At 48.9% G+C, this 18049-nt stretch overlaps 1 protein-coding gene across 4 annotated transcripts in view; it reads right to left on the bottom strand.

Moving 5' to 3' along the window:
- Positions 1 to 1225: 1225 nt before the first annotated feature.
- THADA (THADA armadillo repeat containing) overlaps positions 1226 to 18049 on the bottom strand; it is a 362591-nt gene continuing 345767 nt past the window's right edge. For all 4 annotated transcript variants that reach the window (XM_003809126.5, XM_055108026.3, XM_003809127.7 and 1 more), the window contains 2 exons: positions 3084 to 3253; positions 1226 to 1718 (listed from right to left, as the gene is read on the bottom strand). In XM_003809126.5, coding sequence (XP_003809174.3) covers positions 1323 to 1718; positions 3084 to 3253 — 566 coding nt within the window. In that variant the 3' untranslated portion in view covers positions 1226 to 1322. The remainder of the gene's footprint in view (positions 1719 to 3083; positions 3254 to 18049) is intronic.

The raw sequence follows: 18049 nt of genomic DNA, 5'->3' as shown, positions 1-18049 counted from the left end.
TGTTAGTGGGTAACACTTATTCTGAAATTATAAATGAAAAATGGTGAGCCAGTGAAAAACTGGACCAGCAGCAAAACGTATGCAAGAGCGCCACCTGCTGGATGTGTGAGGAAGAGGGCTGGGCTGGGCTTGAAAAGGCAGAAAATCATTAAGGTTTCTAGATTAAAAATCACTGCAAAGGATGAGAGAGAGAGAGAGAGTGTGTGTGTGTGTGTGTGTGTTTGAGACGAGTCTCACTCTGTCGCCCAGGCTGGAGTGCAGTGGTGCGATCTCAGCTCACTGCAACCTCCGCTTCCCGGGTTCAAGCAATTCTCTGCCTCAGCCTCCCAAGTGGCTGGGATTACAGGCGCCCACCACCACGCCCAGCTAATTTTTTTTTGCATTTTTTGTAGAGACGTGGGTTTCACCATCTTGACCAGGCTGGTCTTGAACTCCTGACCTTGTGATCCACCCGCCTCAGCCTCCCAACATGCTGGGATTACAGGTGTGAACCACCGCGCCCAGCTGATAAATGTGTTTAATGGCATTTTAAGTGAGACACTTGTTACTGCCACCAAGCGATAGGTAAACAATGCAGGCATAGAATAAGTCATTTTCTCTGACTCTCCTTTCCCCAGGTTCCTCCTCACAGCTAAGAGCACGGATATACTTTCACTGGGTGGCAAAATCAGGTTTCCTAGCATTAGCATACTTTTTGGGGGGTAGGGGAAATGCTCAATGGCTCTTTGAATAATTAGGATGGAATGTGTAGGTCACTGCAGGACTTAACACATGCAGACAATAAAAATAAAGTATTTGTGCAAAGTTGATCCTGAATTCTCCCAGGATCCAACATTTGGAACATATTTCTGCTTTGCTAAAATGGAACAAAATTTATAAATCTGACCAAATGGGCTGTTTGCCAACTAATCCAGCCCCTACATAAAGCCAGAAAAGGGGAGAGGGGAGGGATCATGTGTATGTGCTAAAATCCAACTCTGTGTAGTCATTTCACAGAGAATGCAGGGCGGCTATGGCAGGACATTAGAGGCCCTGGGGGATGAAAAAGGCTCATTCAGGCCTGCAGGTGGCCTGCACCTGGGGAAAGAGTAAATCTGCAACGGAGTCGCCTCACTTCCTACAGTAGCAGCAATAAAATAGGCTGCCCTGAATGAGTGAACTGAAGAAAAGTTTCTCTGTAAGGAGTGACAGACGACTGGACTCACAGAAGTAGGGGAGGCATGAATGGGATAAAATTTTTGAATTTATGTTCAACATGTTTCCTGCAGATTTAGTGGAGGAAAAATCCACACATACCCCCATCCCAATCCCCCAAATTTTCTTCAACATGCCGCTTCTGTTCTTGGAAGAGTTAACTGCCTCGCTTCTGCATAAGAGTCCCAAACACTGAGAACTAGGGTGTCTTCCCCTTCCTTTCCTTCCAAAAAGGCCAGCAGCCTCAAGCAAGCCAAAGTCCTTTCCTCTTGAATGCGTAGTCTTGTGAACTCCACTGTCTTCACAAACTCAGCAGCTGGTGGAAGCTCTCTGAAGAACTGAGACAGGAGGTGGCACTGCTCTGACACCATCCTTTGAAGGTGACAGAGCATCTCAGGGCTTGGGGGACGCCAGCCGGACTTCGAGAGGAGACAGAAGAGGTGCTTGCAGAGGTATTTCACAAAGATCAGGGTCTCGGCCCAAAAGTTGACTTCTGCTTTTTCAAACAGGTAGTCTTCTTCCACCTAAATCAGATGAAAAAGCCTAAAGTCAGTCTTACAGGGAATGGTGACAAGCCCCAGTCCAGACCAAGCAGTACCCTGCCAGATGCAAGAGGGGTTTCCCTTCCCCCACCTGACACAGGGTGCACTCTCGCCTGTCAACATCCATGTACACACACCACTTGCAGCCTTGAAGGTCACCTTCTATTTTCACTCACTGTATTTCTCCACCAGAGAGGAATTTTTTCCCCAGACTTAACATGACCTTGGATAAAGATGTGTTTGTGGTTCAAAGTCAAGATACTTTGGGGGATGGATGCTGAAAAGGGGACTTCAACAAGGGAGTGGGCTCTAGAGTTTAAGGTGCAGCTGGAAATTGGAGAGGAGGGAGGAAAGGTCATCTCTGCAGCAGGCCAGAGAGGAAGGAATCTCCAAACACAGGACACTAGGCTGTGTCCTGTTTCTATAACACTGTGATTCTCAAGGTCTTTTTGTCAGACACTTATCATGTCTCCAAATTTCTCATAAAGAGGGACAATGCGTTTTGAACCCTTGGCCTGCTGGGGATGCCAAGAAGGCCAGCTGAGTCAGATGCTGGTGGCGATCAATTTCAGTTCTCAGGATGCTTTTGCTGCTTGTCTTTGTCCTCAGTTTCCCTATCTGTGACTGCACCCACCCTGGAGGGGGCTAATAATAGTTTTCTTCAAGCAGGAAGTTCCCAGCAAAGATCCTAATTCTCTGAAAATGCTTCACCCTCAGACCTAACTTTGGGAAGCCCCAGGCTAACTCCAATACTGACTAACAAGCAGTCTCCATAATAAAACTCTCCGCATCCAGGGGCTTCTTTTTTTCTTTTCTTTTCTTTTTTTTTTTGAGATGGAGTCTTGCTCTGTTGCCCAGGCTGGAGTGCAGTGGTGCAATCTCGGCTCACTGCAACCTCCGCCTCCCGGGTTCACACCATTCTCCTGCCTCAGCCTCCTGAGTAGCTGGGACTACAGGCACCCACCACCACGCCCGGCTAATTTTTTGTATTTTTAGTAGAGACGGGGTTTCACCGTGTTAGCCAGGATGGTCTCGATCTCCTGACCTCATGATCCGCCTGCCTTGGCCTCCCAAAGTGCTGGGATTACAAGCATGAGCCACTGTGCCCGGCCAGGGGCTGCTTTCCGAGTTCTCTCCCCTGGCTAATCTGGAGGCTGACCATCAGCACCCCAGAAGTCAGCCTGAGAGTGTCCCCGTGTCCTCGGCAGCACCCAGTGGGTGACTTTCCTAGTGGTTCCTGCTCTGTGTCTAAGCATGCACAAGCCCAGCTGAGGCCGTAGGTGCTGCATCTAGCGGGTTTAGGACACTCCAACCCTGCCTCCTACTCCCCTGACACCCCGGGATCACCTGATGCATGCTCTCCACACAGGCCACGAGGTCATCACTCTCTCCCAACAGCCATCCCAGCAGGATGGGCAGTCCAGGGGCCAACTGGTCCCACTGCTGGAGCAGATCACACAGGACGGCCAGGGCCAGGGCCAGAGCGATGGAGGCATCCACCTGGCAGAAGGCAAACTCTGCAAAGACAGGAGAAAGGTGAGCAATGAATATACTGCTCAGGGCCGACCCCAGGGCAGCCTGCAGGACCCTGGGAACAATAAAGGCCTCAGGTAAAATCGCTGCCACCAGCCTGGCAGGGAAGCTGGTAGGGTGGGCTCACTGGAGACGATTAATCACCTTCTGAATCCTGCTGTTTATACTGTTAGAATGAGTCATAGGCCTGAACCCACTGTTTCCATGCCCCCTAACTCAGTGTGGACAGAAGCAGTCCCATCTGCAGGATTAGAGAGTTATCTCCCCTCTGCTCCTCCAGAGTCACCAGAAGGATCAGGAAGGCTTCCCTGTCCAGTGTCTCCTCTGCACATCTGCCTGGATTTGACTGGTTTGTCCTTTCCTTGGAAAGCAGATCTCTTGGGCACAAGACACATCCTAGAGCAGGGCATCGGCAAGCTTTTCCTTAAAGGGCCAGAGAGTCAATATTTTAGGCTTTGCAAGCCTATACCTCCTCAACTCGGCTGAAAGCAGCCATGGACAATCTGTAAACAAATGGTTGTGGCTGTGTTCCAATAAAACTTTATTTATGGACACTGAAATTTGAATTTAATGTGTCACAAAATATTATTTTTTTCCAACCAATTAAAAATATAAAAACCATTGATAGCTCATGGGCTGTAAAAAGCAGGTGGTAGGCTGCATTTGGCTCCTATTTTGCTGCCCTCTGTCTTGGAGTTTTTTGTTTTTGGACCCTTGTTTTCCTGGGTGCTTGGAGGAAGGGCACTGAAAGAATAGAAGGGTGCAGAAAGAGGAAGCAGGGGGCCTTGGGGAAACCATTGCTTATTTCAACATTTGGCCTTAGACAATCCTAAATATGGGTTTGGAGGGAGGCTCAGGGGTGTTGTCACTTCCCCTAACAACTCTGCCCCTCCCATCCCAAACCTGGAGGGTGTCTGAAACACGGGACTGTAAGCCCACTGCACAACGGACCTCTGTAGGCCCATCTTGCACCAACTGACATTGAAAGGCCTGTCTTTCAATGATGCATTTCTGTTGAGCCCTGATCACTCCCAAATCCACATCTCTAACTTGAGCACACAGACTTACCCTGACCATCTGGCCCCTGAAAAGACTTACTCGGCACATAGGCAGACGACCGAGAATCTGCAACAGCAGGCTTAGTTCCCGTGGGTGTTGAACCAGGCTTACTGGGATGGCCCCACCGAGGGCCTAGTGAGTGCCAGGCCCTGATCAAATGCTGTCTCCCCAGTCCTTCTAGCATCCTATGGGTTGGGTATTATGTAACCCACTTGCACACATCAAGAAATTACAGTTGGCAACAAGTTTCATGGTGCATGCAAAGCGCAGATTTGGAGACCCAGCATCAACATTCCAGAGGTTTTGATGGTGGGGTCAGCAGGGGTAGTGACCCTGCAGTAGGGCCAGGACTATTCAGAGGTCACACAGCAGCACCTAGTTGCATGTAAGCAGGTGAAAGGACTGATCTCACCATCTTGAGAGCTCCAGATAAGTCCCCCAGGACACTTGCCCTTTAGTGTCCCCGTTCCCCATGCTGCTTGCTCTGCAGCCTAGAACCCAGATTTAAACCAGGAAACAGAAAAGGGGAGGGGGTGAAGGTGCATTTTGGCTGTGGGTCTGAGCCATGTGTTGACTGGGCCTCTACCTACAATACAATCTCCATTTTTACCTCTACCTAACTCCTTTCTGCAGTTCTCAATTGGCTGAGAATCTGTATAGAGAAGGGATAATTAAGTGGCCTTTTTCTTTCTTTTTTCCCTTCAACTTTTATTGATTGATTGAGACAGAGTCTGTTGCCCAGGCTGGAGTACAGTGGCGTGATCTTGGCTCACTGCAACCTCCGCCTCCTGGGTTCAAGCAATTCTCCTGCCTTAGCCCCCAAGTAGCTGGGACTACAGGCATGTGCCACCACACCCAGATAATTTTGTTTTTGCCCAGCTAATTTTTGTATTTTTTGTAGAGACCGGGTTTCACCATGTTGGCCCGGCTAGTCTCAAACTCCTGACCTCAACTGATTTACCCACCTCAGCCTTCCAAAGTGCTGGGATTACAGGTATGAGCCGCTGCACCCAGTGGGTTTATCACTCTTTTTTTTTTTTCAGACTGAGTCTTGTTGTATTGCCCAGGCTTGAGTGCAGTGGCGTGATCTCAGCTCACTGCAACCTCCACCTCCCGGGTTCAAGCGATTCTCCTGCCTCGGCCTCCTGAGTAACTGGGATTACAGGCTCCTGCCACCATGGCCGGCTAATTTTTGTATTTTTAGTAGAGATGGGGTTTCACCATGTTTGCCAGGCTAGTCTTGAACTCCTGACCTCAAGTGATTCACCCGCCTCAGCCTTCCAATGCGCTGGGATTACAGGCATGAACCACTGTGCCCAGCCTATCACTTTTTTGTTGTTGTTGTTTTGTTTTGACACAGAGTTTCGCTCTTGTTGCCCAGGCTGGAGTGCAGTGGCACGATCTCGGCTCACCGCGACCTCCGCTTCCCAGGTTTAAGAGATTCTCCTGCCTCAGCCTCCCAAGTAGCTGGGATTACAGGCATGCGCCGCCACACCCGGCTAATTTTGTATTTTTAGTAGAGACGGGGTTTCTCCATGTTGGTCAGGCTGATCTCGAACTCCTGACCTCAAGTGATCTGCCCCCTCAGCCTCCCAAAGTGCTGGGATTACACGCATGAGCCACTGCACCTGGCCTCCCACCACTTTTTTTATCGTCTCCTTAAGGCAAGGACTGAAAGCCCAACAGGGAAGAAAAAAATTTCATCATCCATCAGCAAAATCAGTACCTGCAGCTCAAGTGACATTCCTGTTGAGTCCATAAAGAACCTATGGGGGTGACCAGAGATGCCACCAAGGAAGGCTAGGCTGCTGCACTAGCCCCACCTGACAGGACAGGTAGCCTCTATCCTGCACCATTTTTTTTTTGAGACAGAGTCTCGCTCTGTCGCCCAGGCTGGAGTGCAGTGGCGGGATCTCGGCTCACTGCAAGCTCCACCTCCCAGGTTCATGCCATTCTCCTGCCTCAGCCTCCCGAGTAGCTGGGACTACAGGCACCCGCCACCACGCTCGGCTAAATTTTTTTTGAATTTTTAATAGAGACGGGGTTTCACCGTGTTAGCCATGATGGTCTCGATCTCCTGACCTTGTGATCCACCTGCCTCGGCCTCCCAAAGTGCTGGGATTACAGGCGTGAGCCACCACGCCTGGCCCATCTTGCACCATTTTGCCATGAATCATGGTTAGGAAGGGGCAGGAGAGTGGCGGGATGACAGGCAAAAGGGAAGAGCTGGTGTGATGTGGCCAAAAGTGGGTCTAGATAGAACTCTTAACTACCCAGACTCCAAGCCTGCAAGGCAAGGACAGAAGAGGAAGGAATGCTGAGATGTTTTGGGGATGGGGGGAGAAGGATGAGTTGGATTTAGATCTCCTGCTTGAGGGACCAGCTGCAACCTGCCAAATTCGGTCTCTTACTACCTTGCCCTGGACTAAGACAGCTCAGCCAGAACTGCCTAGATCTCTACTGGCCAAATGCCTTATGAAGGGAGGCTGGGGTAGGAAGAGGAATTTGTCACTTAAGCATGCAGGCCAGCTAGGCTCTCACAGGCTGGCCAGTCCATCAAGGAAACAAGAAAGCAAGCAGCCAAGCAACAAGTGTGTTTTAAGAATCTGCTGAGAGGCTGGGCTCAGTGGCTCACACCTGTAATCCCGTAATTTTGGGAGGCTAAGGTGGAAGGATCACTTGAGACAAGACCCTGTTGCTACAAAAAATAAAGAATCTGCTGTGTATCCAAAACAATCTTGAAAAAGAAAACAAAATTGGAGGACTCACACTTCCTGATTTCAAAACTTACTACAAAGCTATAGGAATAAAGACAGCGTGGGCCAGGCACGGTGGCTCACGCCTGTAATCCCAGCACTTTGGAAGGCCAAGGCGGGTGGATCATGGGGTCAGGAGATCGAGACCATCCTGGCTAACATAGTGAAACCCCGTCTCTACTAAAAATACAACAACAACAAAAAAATTAGCCAGGCATGGTGGTGGGCGCCTGTAGTCCCAGCTACTCGGGAGGCTGAGGCAGGAGAATGGCGTGAACCCGGGAGGCGGAGCTTGCAGTGAGCCGAGATCGCGCCACTGCACACCAGCCTGGGTGATGGAGCAAGACTCTGTCTCAAAAAAAAAAAAAAAAAAAGGGAATAAAGACAGCGTGGTACTGGCATAAGGATAGACATATAGATCAACAGAACAGCAAGGGCAGATTACACAAATCAACAGACTGAGAGTCCAGAAACACACCCTCACATTTATGGTCAAATGATTTTTGACAAGGGTACCAAAATAATGGGGAAAAAACAGTCTTTTCAACCAGTAATCCTGGGACAACTGGATACACACCTGCGAAAGAATGACGTTGGACCCCTACCTCACACAATATACAAAAATTAAAATGTATTGAACACCTAAATGTAAGAGCAAAAACTAGAAAACTCATTTGATTTTTTTTTTTTTTTTCTGAGATGGAGTCTGTCTGTTGCCCAGGCTGGAGTGCAGTGGAGCAATCTCAGCTCACTGCAACCTCTGCTGCCCAGGTTCAAGCAATTCTCCTGCCTCAGCCTCCCCGAGTAGCTGGGATTACAGGTGCCTGCCGCTGTGCCTGGCTAAACTTTTTATATTTTTAGTAGAGACGGGGTTTCACCATCTTGGCCAGGCTGGTCTTGAACTCCTGACCTCGTGATCCACCCGCCTCGGCCTCCCAAAGTGCTGGGATTACAGGCGTGAGCCACCACGCCCGGCCTTGAGCCACCACGCTTGGCCTTAGAAAACTCACAGAAGAAAACATAGAAGTAAATCTGTATGACCTTGAATTAGGCAACTACTTCTTAGATATGACATCAAAAACACAAGCAACACTAGAGAAACTGGGCTTTGTCAGGCTGGGTGCTGTGGCTCATGCCTGTAATCCCAGCACTTTGGGAGGCTGAGGTGGGTGGATCACCTGAGGTCAGGAGTTCGAGACCAGCCTGACCCAATAGGGTGAAACCCTGTCTCTACTAAAAATACAAAAATTAGCCAGGCGTGGTGGTGGACACCTGTAGTCCCAGCTACTTGGGAGGCTGAGGCAGGAGAGTTGCTTGAACCCAGGAGGTGGAGGTTGCAGTGAGCCAAGATCGTGCCACTGCACTCCAGCCTGGATGACAGAGCAAGATTCCATCTCAAAAAAAAAAAAAGGAAGGAAAGAAGGAAGGGAGGGAGGAAGGAAAGAAGGGAGAGAAGGAAGACTGGGCTTTGTCAAAATGGAAAACTTTTGTGCTTCAAAGTAACATCAAAAAGAAAGTGAAAGGATAATTCACAGAAAGGGAGAAAATATGAACAAATCCTGTCTCTGACAAGGGACTGTATCTAAACTACATAAAGAACTCTTAATACTCTTAGTAATAAACACATGAAATGATGCTTAGCATCATTAATCATCAGGAAAGTGCAAATCAAAACCCCAGTCACATTCCACTTCACACCCACTGGGATGACTATAATAAAAAAAAGTTAAGTTTTGGCAAAGATGTGGAGAAATTGGAACCCTCATACATTTTTAGTGGGAGTGTAAAATGGTGTAGCCACTTTGGAAAACAGTCTTGCAGTTCTCCTCAAAAGATTAAACCTATGACCCAAAAACTGCACTCCTAGGAGTGTATCTAAGAGAGAGAAAAAAGACACATCCACACAAAAACTTCTACATAAATGTTCATAGCAGCCTTGTTCATAAGAGCCAAGATGTGGAAATAACCCAAATGTCCATCAGCTAATAAATGGATAAATAAAATGCGGTTATAAATTCATACAATGGAATAGTAAGCAGCCACAAAAGGGAACGAAGAAGCAGGAGGTCTAGGTGGGAAGGTAAGACAAACACCCAGGCAACATCAGGGACATCAGGTGCTCAGTGGAGTGGTTCACATGCCAAGAGCTGTGGGAGCTGGGGGTTGGTGGGAGGAATACGTCAATGTGGGGAATAAATGATCTCCGAGGCTCTTCCTCCCACCGGCTACACTGCTCGGGCAAGAAGAAACATGCCCTAGAATCTTCCTGGAGTGCTCCAAATGGGTGGGGTTAGCTGGTACACATTCATGTCTGTGGTAGGCCTACACAAGTGGGATTAACATGTGGTCATTTGGAATCATGTTGGAAATGTGATGGATCAGCATTTAGAATTGGTTAATCTGGTGCCTTCCATCCTTGTGAAGGGATAACTCACTGGGACTGCAGAGGAGGGAAGCAAACCAGAGCCTTCAGGGCTGCTGCAGTATAGCCTTCATCTTGCTACTGCCCCAGCCACATCAGGGCTCCCCATCCAAGGCAGATGCCTAGCTATCAGAAACCCTGTTATGTGCTGATACTCCCTGGTGCTGCTTCTCTGCCTCCACGATGAGCGCCTCCACCCCCATCCCCCACCCCCCAACAGGGCTGGAGGTGAAGACCCAGGCCTCACACAGTGTGTTGCCTCCACTACAAATCTCAGCCTCTGATTCCCCCACTAGGGGAAGTGATTATTAATTTCTAAGCAGGTAGACAGGTAAGTCACAGACTTTGAGGTTGCTTTCAACGACTGAATGAAAGAAAGATGTCAAAGTGGATGTCTTCCAGGTGCCAACCTTGAAAACTATTTCAGACCACGGATTAAAAAGCCCATGGTCTGATTTTAAAGTATTATGGGGGAGATGACTTCTAGACTAAGGCCATTGGTCAAGTCTGCCTTCTAGTCCTTCTCAAGAGAGGGCAATCAGCATAGTAAATGCTGTGCAAATGGCAATGGGTTGAATTCTCCCTGCCCCTAGCTCTGGAGAATCCTCCTTCAGGCATTTGAAAAATCCCTCAGCTTTAGGGGACTGGCCAAGGTGTTGGGTGGCCCTGCCATCCAACCAACTCACCACCCATCCACCCACTCACCCATTCACCCATCAATCTGATATTTTATCTACCCACAAGTATTTATTGATCACCTGTGTGTGGAGGACGCTGTGTGAAACATGAGGAAAACCACCCAGAAAACCACTCTAAGAGAGAGAAGAGTTGCCAGAGGCAAGCTGACCCACACGAAGTGTGAGGAAACAGTCGAAGACGGTGTGTGACACAGACAAATTATATCATGAGTAGGGGTAATCAAAAGACAGAAAGGAAAAACAAATGTGGAAGGAGGAGGAGGCTTCACAGACAGGCTAAGCAGGGTGGGTGAGAGGACACACACAACCGGGAGGCAGTGAGGAGCCCAAGCTTGGGCCGCAGGGAGACAAGCTGCCCACTGAAGGGAGGACTGGAGGTGAGGCCAGGCAGGCTGGGGTGGCCTGGGCAGCAAAGGCAGCGTCTGACGGAGTGAGTGTTACTGCACTTTCTTTTTTTCTGAGCAAAAATACATTCAGGTTTCATGAGGCCGTTTCCAGACAACCTCATTATTTCTAGTCTTCTCCATGGTCGTCTTCACTTCCCCTTAGCAGGGGAAGAGCCTGAACTTTAAATTAGTCATGAAAAACAAGCTCGGTTCAGCTGACTCTGCCAGTCAACATTTCCTGGGGCTGCCAGAAGCCTCTCTGTCCCCTCCCTCCCCTTACCCTCTACTCCGACTAGCCAGGGCTCTCCACCCACCAGGGCCATCAGAGCCCAGGCTCAGAGCTGGGATTCCAGGTAGGGCACTCTGTGAGTACATTCATGGCCATGCTATCAAATGCCATCATTTCAACCTTTACCACCAATTAAAAGCTCCCAGCTGACCCCTACTGGAGACAAATGGCCCAGAGGAAGGTCAGTGTCCTAAGGAATGGAAGGGGATCATCTCCCCAGCTGCAAAGAACCCAGTAGGAAGTCTGGGTCGGGGAACATGGGTGTTTGTGGTTAACAGTCTCTGTCCTTTATCTGAAAATTTAAAAAATTTCATCAAAGAAGAACCAAATGTGCTGGCCAGAGCTCTCAAGGGGAGCCCTAGTCCCAGGATGCACTGGGCCAAGTGCCAGGGCCGTGTGCAGCACCAGGACTATGGCCCACCCTCTCTCTGCCCTCGTCCCTGTCTGTGCCCTTGTCCACAGCCATCCCTTCCCCCAAATCCCTACCTGGCCATGATATTAAGTCTGGGGGGAATTCAGACTTCACCGGGCCCAGGTGGACCCCTCTTCCTTTTTTTTATGTTTATTTTTTTGAGACAGGGTCTCACTCTGTCACCCAAGCTAGGGCAGAGTGGCACAATCACAGCTCACTGCAGTGACCTCCCAGGCTCAAGTGGTCCTCCCACCTCAGCCTCCCTGGTGGCTGAGACTACAGGCACAAACTACCATGTCCCCCCTAATTTTTGTATTTTTTGTAGAGACGGGTTTTGCCACGTGGCCCAGGTTGGTCTTAAACTCCTGGGCTCAAGTGATCCACACACCTAGGCCTCCCAAGGTGCTAGGATTACTGGTGTGAGCCACTTTGCCTGGCATCCTTTTTGTTTTAAGTCTTAGAGCCTACTATTTAAAAGAAAGTATATGCGGAGGCAGAATCTAAACACACACAACTTGGGTTCTAAGCTGAGTTGCGTCAGCTAAACTGTACTAAACAGTCCCTTTGCACCCCTGTCTGGACTTATCAGCAGTGTCTGGACAGGGGTGCAAAGGGACTATTTAGTACACCTCACATGGATTTAAAAAAAAATCAGGACAATTCTCATAAAGATCCAAATTTCTAGCATCTTTTGAAAATTAGGAAAATCAGACTGTGGTGTCTCTAGGCCTGCATTAGAAGACGGCAGCAGCTGCTGGAGCAGAGCGGTGGCCACGCCTACAGAAGGCGGATGCTTCCAGCCTGGGACCGCCCTACTGCCTCCCATCGCGCGCCTTTCACGTGCGTGCTCACTTGAGTGGTCTCTGTGGACATGTGAGTTGGTGACCCCTGTGAAATGGTACTAAAGAAGGCAGCTGGCCCCAGGCCCTCCCCTTACTTTTACAGGAGAGAACACTGAGTCCCTCAACCAAACCTCATCTCAGTGGTCTCCCCACACTGCTATCTGGGCCTTCCCCCTCCCTCCAACTCTCTTGGCTTTGATTCACTCACCATTCCCTGCTCTGGGGTCCCTTCTTCCTCCTTTTCACTTAGCCTGCCGGCCTGTCCCTCAGGACACAACGCAGATCCTGTGGTGTTTCTCAGCCCACTGGGGACTTTTTCTCCACTGTATCTGCACAGTGCTCAAGGTGTTCACAGATGCTGAGGGGGGCACTTCATGGCTGAACCCTGTGTCTTTCCTTTCCCAGGACTGTCTATAAAACCAACACTGGGTACTGCCCAGATACCACCCGCTTAGCACTTGACTGTGGTCTTATACTATGCAATTTACTTGTGACTTGCATTTTCCCATTGGGGAAAAATCCAAGATTGCAAGACTGAGGTCTAGGTAGATAGAATTATTGTTGCCATTTTATACTCAAGGTGACTGACATTTAGATAAACAACTTGTTCAAGATCATACAGGATACAGGTTGCAAGTGGTAGGGCCAGATACAAATCCAGGCTTATCTGACTCCAGCACTCCAGCACCTATATTCTTTTTTCTTTTTTTTTCTGTGCAGACAAGGTCTGGCTCTGCCACCCAGGCTGGAGTGCAGTGGTGTGGTCTCAGCTCACTACAACCTCCATCTCCCAGGTCAAGCCATCTTCCCATCTTAGCCTCCCAAGTAGCTAAGACTATAGGCACACCATCATGCTTGGTTAATTTTTGTATTTTTGGTAGAGACAGGGTTTCACCATATTGCCCAGGCTGATCTTGAACTCATGAGCTCAAGTGATCCACCTACCTTGGCCTCCCAAAGTGCCGGGACTACAGGTGTGAGCCACTGTGCCCGGCCCAGCACCTACATTCTTGACCACTTTGCTAAGCTGCTCATAAGTACTGAATACATGGATGGATGGATGGATGAACAGACTGATTATTTTCCGTTTTCCATTCTCTGCCCCTCCTCCACCCTGCCCAGTGCCCCAAGATGCTGATTTCAATAGACTGCCTTACCCAGGTGTCCTTGCCACCGGGCTTCTAGCTGACTTCTCCTAATGTGAAGGGAGCACTGGTATACTGGAGGGTAGAAGTGAGAGGAGTTGGCGGTATTTCTTTCTTGCACCTTCCCCAGAAAGTTGCGAAGATTCTAGCAGTGGCTACATCCCTCATGGCTAGGGCACCTGCTGGGCAGCTCCTCCTCCCTGACTTCCACTATTCCTGGGGTCTCCCTTTCAGCCAGAGGGGTGGGAAGGGCTTCCTACTGTTCTTGTCTGTAGGTGCCTCAACATCCTGACTGCTTCCCTTCACCCATGGTTCTCAGCCAGAGGGCACATTGCTCCTAGGGTACATCTGCCCGTGTCTGGAGACATTTTTGGTTGTCAGAGTCAGAGTTGGTGATGCTACTGGCATTTAGTAGGTAGGGGCTAGAGATGCTACTCAACATTCTACAGTGTTCACGATAGCCCTACCACCCCAATTAATGTCCACAGTGCCAAGGATGAGAAGCCCTGCTGTAGGCCTGCCTCCAATCTCACACAACCGCAAACAGTCCCTTCGTGAACGTCTCTGCGAGTGCTCAGTCTAGTACGCCGGTCTCTATTTGGGGCAGATGTGGAGGGGCTCATCTCCTCACCTCCTTTGTTCTGAAAGGCATCCCCTGGTTCACCCCTCCTCACCAGCTCCTGGGCAGAGAGGTGGCCACAATTGAGAAGCAGCCCCTTCCCAGGCACAACCTGCCGCAGAGCCCTTTCTGTCTTGAGGGGAAAATGTGATTCCAGGTCTGAAGGGAAGGATACAACACCATCATTTGAAATTTTAAAACTACTTGAGAGAAAACCCTTTAAAATTCTAAGAATTTGCCTTTTCTTCATGCTTTAGCTATTTTCAAATGGAACAAATGGCCTGGGTTCCCCAGAATACCTGCAGGTCCAGTTCCCAAAGAATACAAACTCCACAGAAGTGTTACATGCCTAAAACGTATGACTGCCTGATGTAAACATGTTTCCTGGTGACCTATTATGAAACCAGAAATACCCTAGCAAATCCTTTGTTTTCATTTAAAAGAAAAGAAAATTTCAAAATCTTTATTATTATTTTTAATCAACAATACATTCCAAAAAATCTTTATTTTTAAAGTTAAAATAACTGTGATTTTAAAAATGTGGGCCCACCTCAAAACACTGGGTAAATAAAATTTTTCCCCTGATTTTAAAAATGGACACAGCCAATATGAATGAAAATAAGCAATTCATAAGAGTTAAAAAGTGTGCACTTCTTATTCAATAGGGACATACTTCACCAAAAAGGGACTGATAAATTATAGCCAGTTAACAGTACACTCAGCTCAAACCCTAGAAAAATACTTGGATTTGTTCACTTCAAACCACAGTAGCAAATAAGGAATGGATTCAAACAAATATTGCTCTCAGAAAATACCATCTGTGAAAAAGACCTGGTTCTCCAGGGGGCTTACAGCCTGGAGCTGTCACAGCCTCCAGCCCTTCCGGGTGCTTCCATTATACCCAGTTTTGTGTGCACCTCACTCCTGTTTCCTGTGGCAATCTCTGGAGCTCAGCAGGAAAGGGTACAGCACCCATGGGCTGTGCATGTGGGCTTCATGGCTGTTCTGGAGCAGGTAATAAAGGCCAGTCTTTGGGGCCCTGGTGTGTGAAGGGACAGCAGAGCAAGCAGTGGGCCCTGTTCAGCCATTTTGGCCTGCATTTGGCATTCTTGCATTTGGTGACGATTCCTTTGGGGCCTGAACTGTGTCAGGCCCTTCCTGTGAAAAGTGCAAAGCCAGTCCCTCCACAGCAGATGAGTCCCTCCCTATGCCTGCTCCTTGATGATTTCACTCTGCAGAGCCTCCCAGAGGGTTCGATCGCCTCCAACTCCGCCCAGGTGGTAAGTGCCTTGCACTTCATTCCTATCTGCGTGGCCACTCACCCCAGAGCACTCCTCCTGGACATGACAGCACCCAGCCCTCTTCTTTCCTCCCTACCCCTGTGTCATGAGCCAGTGACGGAGGCTTCCACAGACTGGCAAGTGCTGGGCAACCTGAGGTCTGCCTTCCATCAGCCTCCTCTCCTCTGCCTGGGCAGAGTTCACCAGCTCTGAGGACACATTCCACATTCCTCACTGACCAGCCTGGATCTTGAAACTTCTCTTTTTCCTTTCCTTGAAGTCACTTCAGTTTTCTTCAGCTTATTTCACTACTGGAGCTTCTTTCTTTCTTCTTCTTTTTTTTTTTTTTTTGAGACGGAGTCTTGCTCTGTCGCCCAGGCTGGAGTGCAGTGGTGTGATCTCGGCTCACTGCAACCTCTGCCTTGCGGGTTCCAGCGATTCTCCTGCCTCAGCCTCCCTAGTAGCTGGGACTACAGGCACATACCACCACGCCTGGCTAATTTTTGTAATTTTAGTAGAGACAGGGTTTCACCATATTGGTCAGGCTGGTCTTGAACCCCTGACCTCAGGTGATCCACCCGCCTTGGCCTCCCAACGTGCTGGGATTATAGGCATGAGCCACCACGCCCAGCAACTTCTTTCTTTTATAAGAAAGTAAGTCTTCTTGGCCTGAGCTCCTAAGACTTACTGGTTCCTTCTCAGTTCTTTGTGAAGCTTCACTGGCCCTCACTGTCACCTGCCTGGTTTCCCACTCCCACCCTCAACCCTCTGAGCTTACTCAGGGTTTCAGGTGGGAGACAGGAAAAGCAAATGACTGATTCATTTCAACAGAGCTGTCATGAGCAAAAGGCACTGGGCTAGTCTTGAAGAATGTGCCCAGTCAAGGTACTGTAAACACAGCACAGAGCTCAAGACAGGGGACTGCTTGGCTCCCAAAACACACTGGTGGGATATGGGTGGTAGTGGTGCAGATGGTCCTGAGGTGTAACTGAAGACTAGAATTTGAAAATCAGAAAAACTCAAGAAGATAATGTTTCTCTCTTGAGGACTTTAACATTACTGCCTCCCACCTTTATGCAGAATCCAGAAAGTGTCTTACTAGATACCCGCCTCCCAGCCTTATCCAGAATATAGAAAGTTCCCTTACTAGGCGCCCACCTCCGAGCTTTATCCAGAATGCAGAAAGTCTCCTTACTAGGCGCCCGCCTCCCAGCCTTATCCGGAATCCAGAAAGTTTCCTTACTAGGTGCCCACCTCCCAGCCTTATCTAGAATCCAGAAAGTCTCCTTACTAGGCGCCCACCTCCCAGCCTTATCCAGAATCCAGAAAGTTCCCTTACTAGGCACCCGCCTCCCAGTCTTATACAGAATCCAGAGGCTGGACGTGGTGGCTCACGCCTGTAATCCCGGCACTTTGGGAGGCTGAGGCAGGCGGATCACTTGAGGTCAGGAGTTTGAGACCAGCCTGGCCAACATGGCGAAACCCTGTCTCTACTAAAAATATAAAAATTCGCCGGGCACGGTGGTGGGCGCCTGTAGTCCCAGCTACTTGGGAGGCTGAGGCAGGAGAATCGCTTGAACCCGGGAGGTGGAGGTTGCAGAGAGCTTAGATTGCGCCACTGCACTCCAGCCTGGGTGACAGAGCAGGACTCGTCTCAAAAACAAACAAACAAACAAACAAACAAAAACAGAATCCAGAAAGTTCCCTTACTATAGGCACCCTACCTCACCCCCTAGGCTTTTACAGCTCTAAATAGAACAAACACAGTTTATGGTAATGCAATGACCAAATCAAGGTATAAATGACTTTTAAACTCACAACATGATTTTAAGATTTATAAACAGTGTTCAAAATGAAAATGCCTGTGATTTCAAAATTTCTGGGAATTTTATATCTTGAAATGGAGTTTACTCCCCAGAGCTCTGAAGGCCTTTCCTATCTGTCCCCTGTGGCCAACACTCCCCAGCAGCCTCCCTGGAGTGACTACATTTCCCAAAGGCATGGGAAATCACCGCTGACATGGCCCTAGGCTGACGCTGAGTGTGGAGAAGCCTGGAAGGCAGGCAAGAGAAGGGAGAGGTCCACAGAAAACCTTTCAGGAACATGCCAAGGAAGAGAGAACAATTCAGAGCTTAGAGGGCAGCGAGACTCTGGGTTTTGGGCCAACTAAAAAGGAGGAATGCTCAAACTGTTGTGGGATGGATTGAAATTACCTGCTAAGAGGAGCATTTGAGTCTTAAGGGTTTCGAGACTCCAGGGGTCCATTGCCCAGAAAACTTCCCTTCCTTTAAGCACCAGGTCTTCAGTGGAGAAGTTGGGAGGAGGGACTCCAGGAAGAGGAAGGCTGTTTTCTACTTTGCAGTGAATGTTAATAGTGAAGATAATCAGACTACACTGAAAATGGCAGCACATGAAAAAAATTCAAAGTAACCGACCCCAGAAGTCATTTTGTTAGTAACACTAAAAACTGCAAATAACAAGACAATGACTGGGGGAAATTGTGATTTGGTGGAAACAAACACAAAAAATAAAACTTACAAGTTCTAAAACTGGGCATGAAAAGTCCTACTGACTAAAATTGTTGAATAAAAATAAAATCACTATTAAAGGCTAGGCACGGCCGGGTGAGCTGGCTCATGCCTGTAATCACAGGACTTTGGGAGGCTGAGGTGGGGAGATCACCAAAGGTCAGGAGTTGCCAACATGGTGAAGCCCCGTCTCTACTAAAAATATAAAAATCAGCTGGGAGTATTGGCGGGTGCCTGTAATCACAGCTACTCGGGAGGCTGAGGCACGACAATCGCTTGAACCCAGGAGGCGGAGGTTGCAGTGAGCCGAGATCGCGCCACCGCACTCCAGCCTGGCGACAGAG

This window comes from Pan paniscus, chromosome 12 (assembly GCF_029289425.2).
Source record: "Pan paniscus chromosome 12, NHGRI_mPanPan1-v2.0_pri, whole genome shotgun sequence".
Classification (NCBI taxonomy): Eukaryota; Metazoa; Chordata; class Mammalia; order Primates; family Hominidae; genus Pan; species Pan paniscus.
The sequence above is the reverse complement of the archived record's forward strand: the minus strand, read 5'-3'. Positions and strand labels throughout refer to the sequence as shown.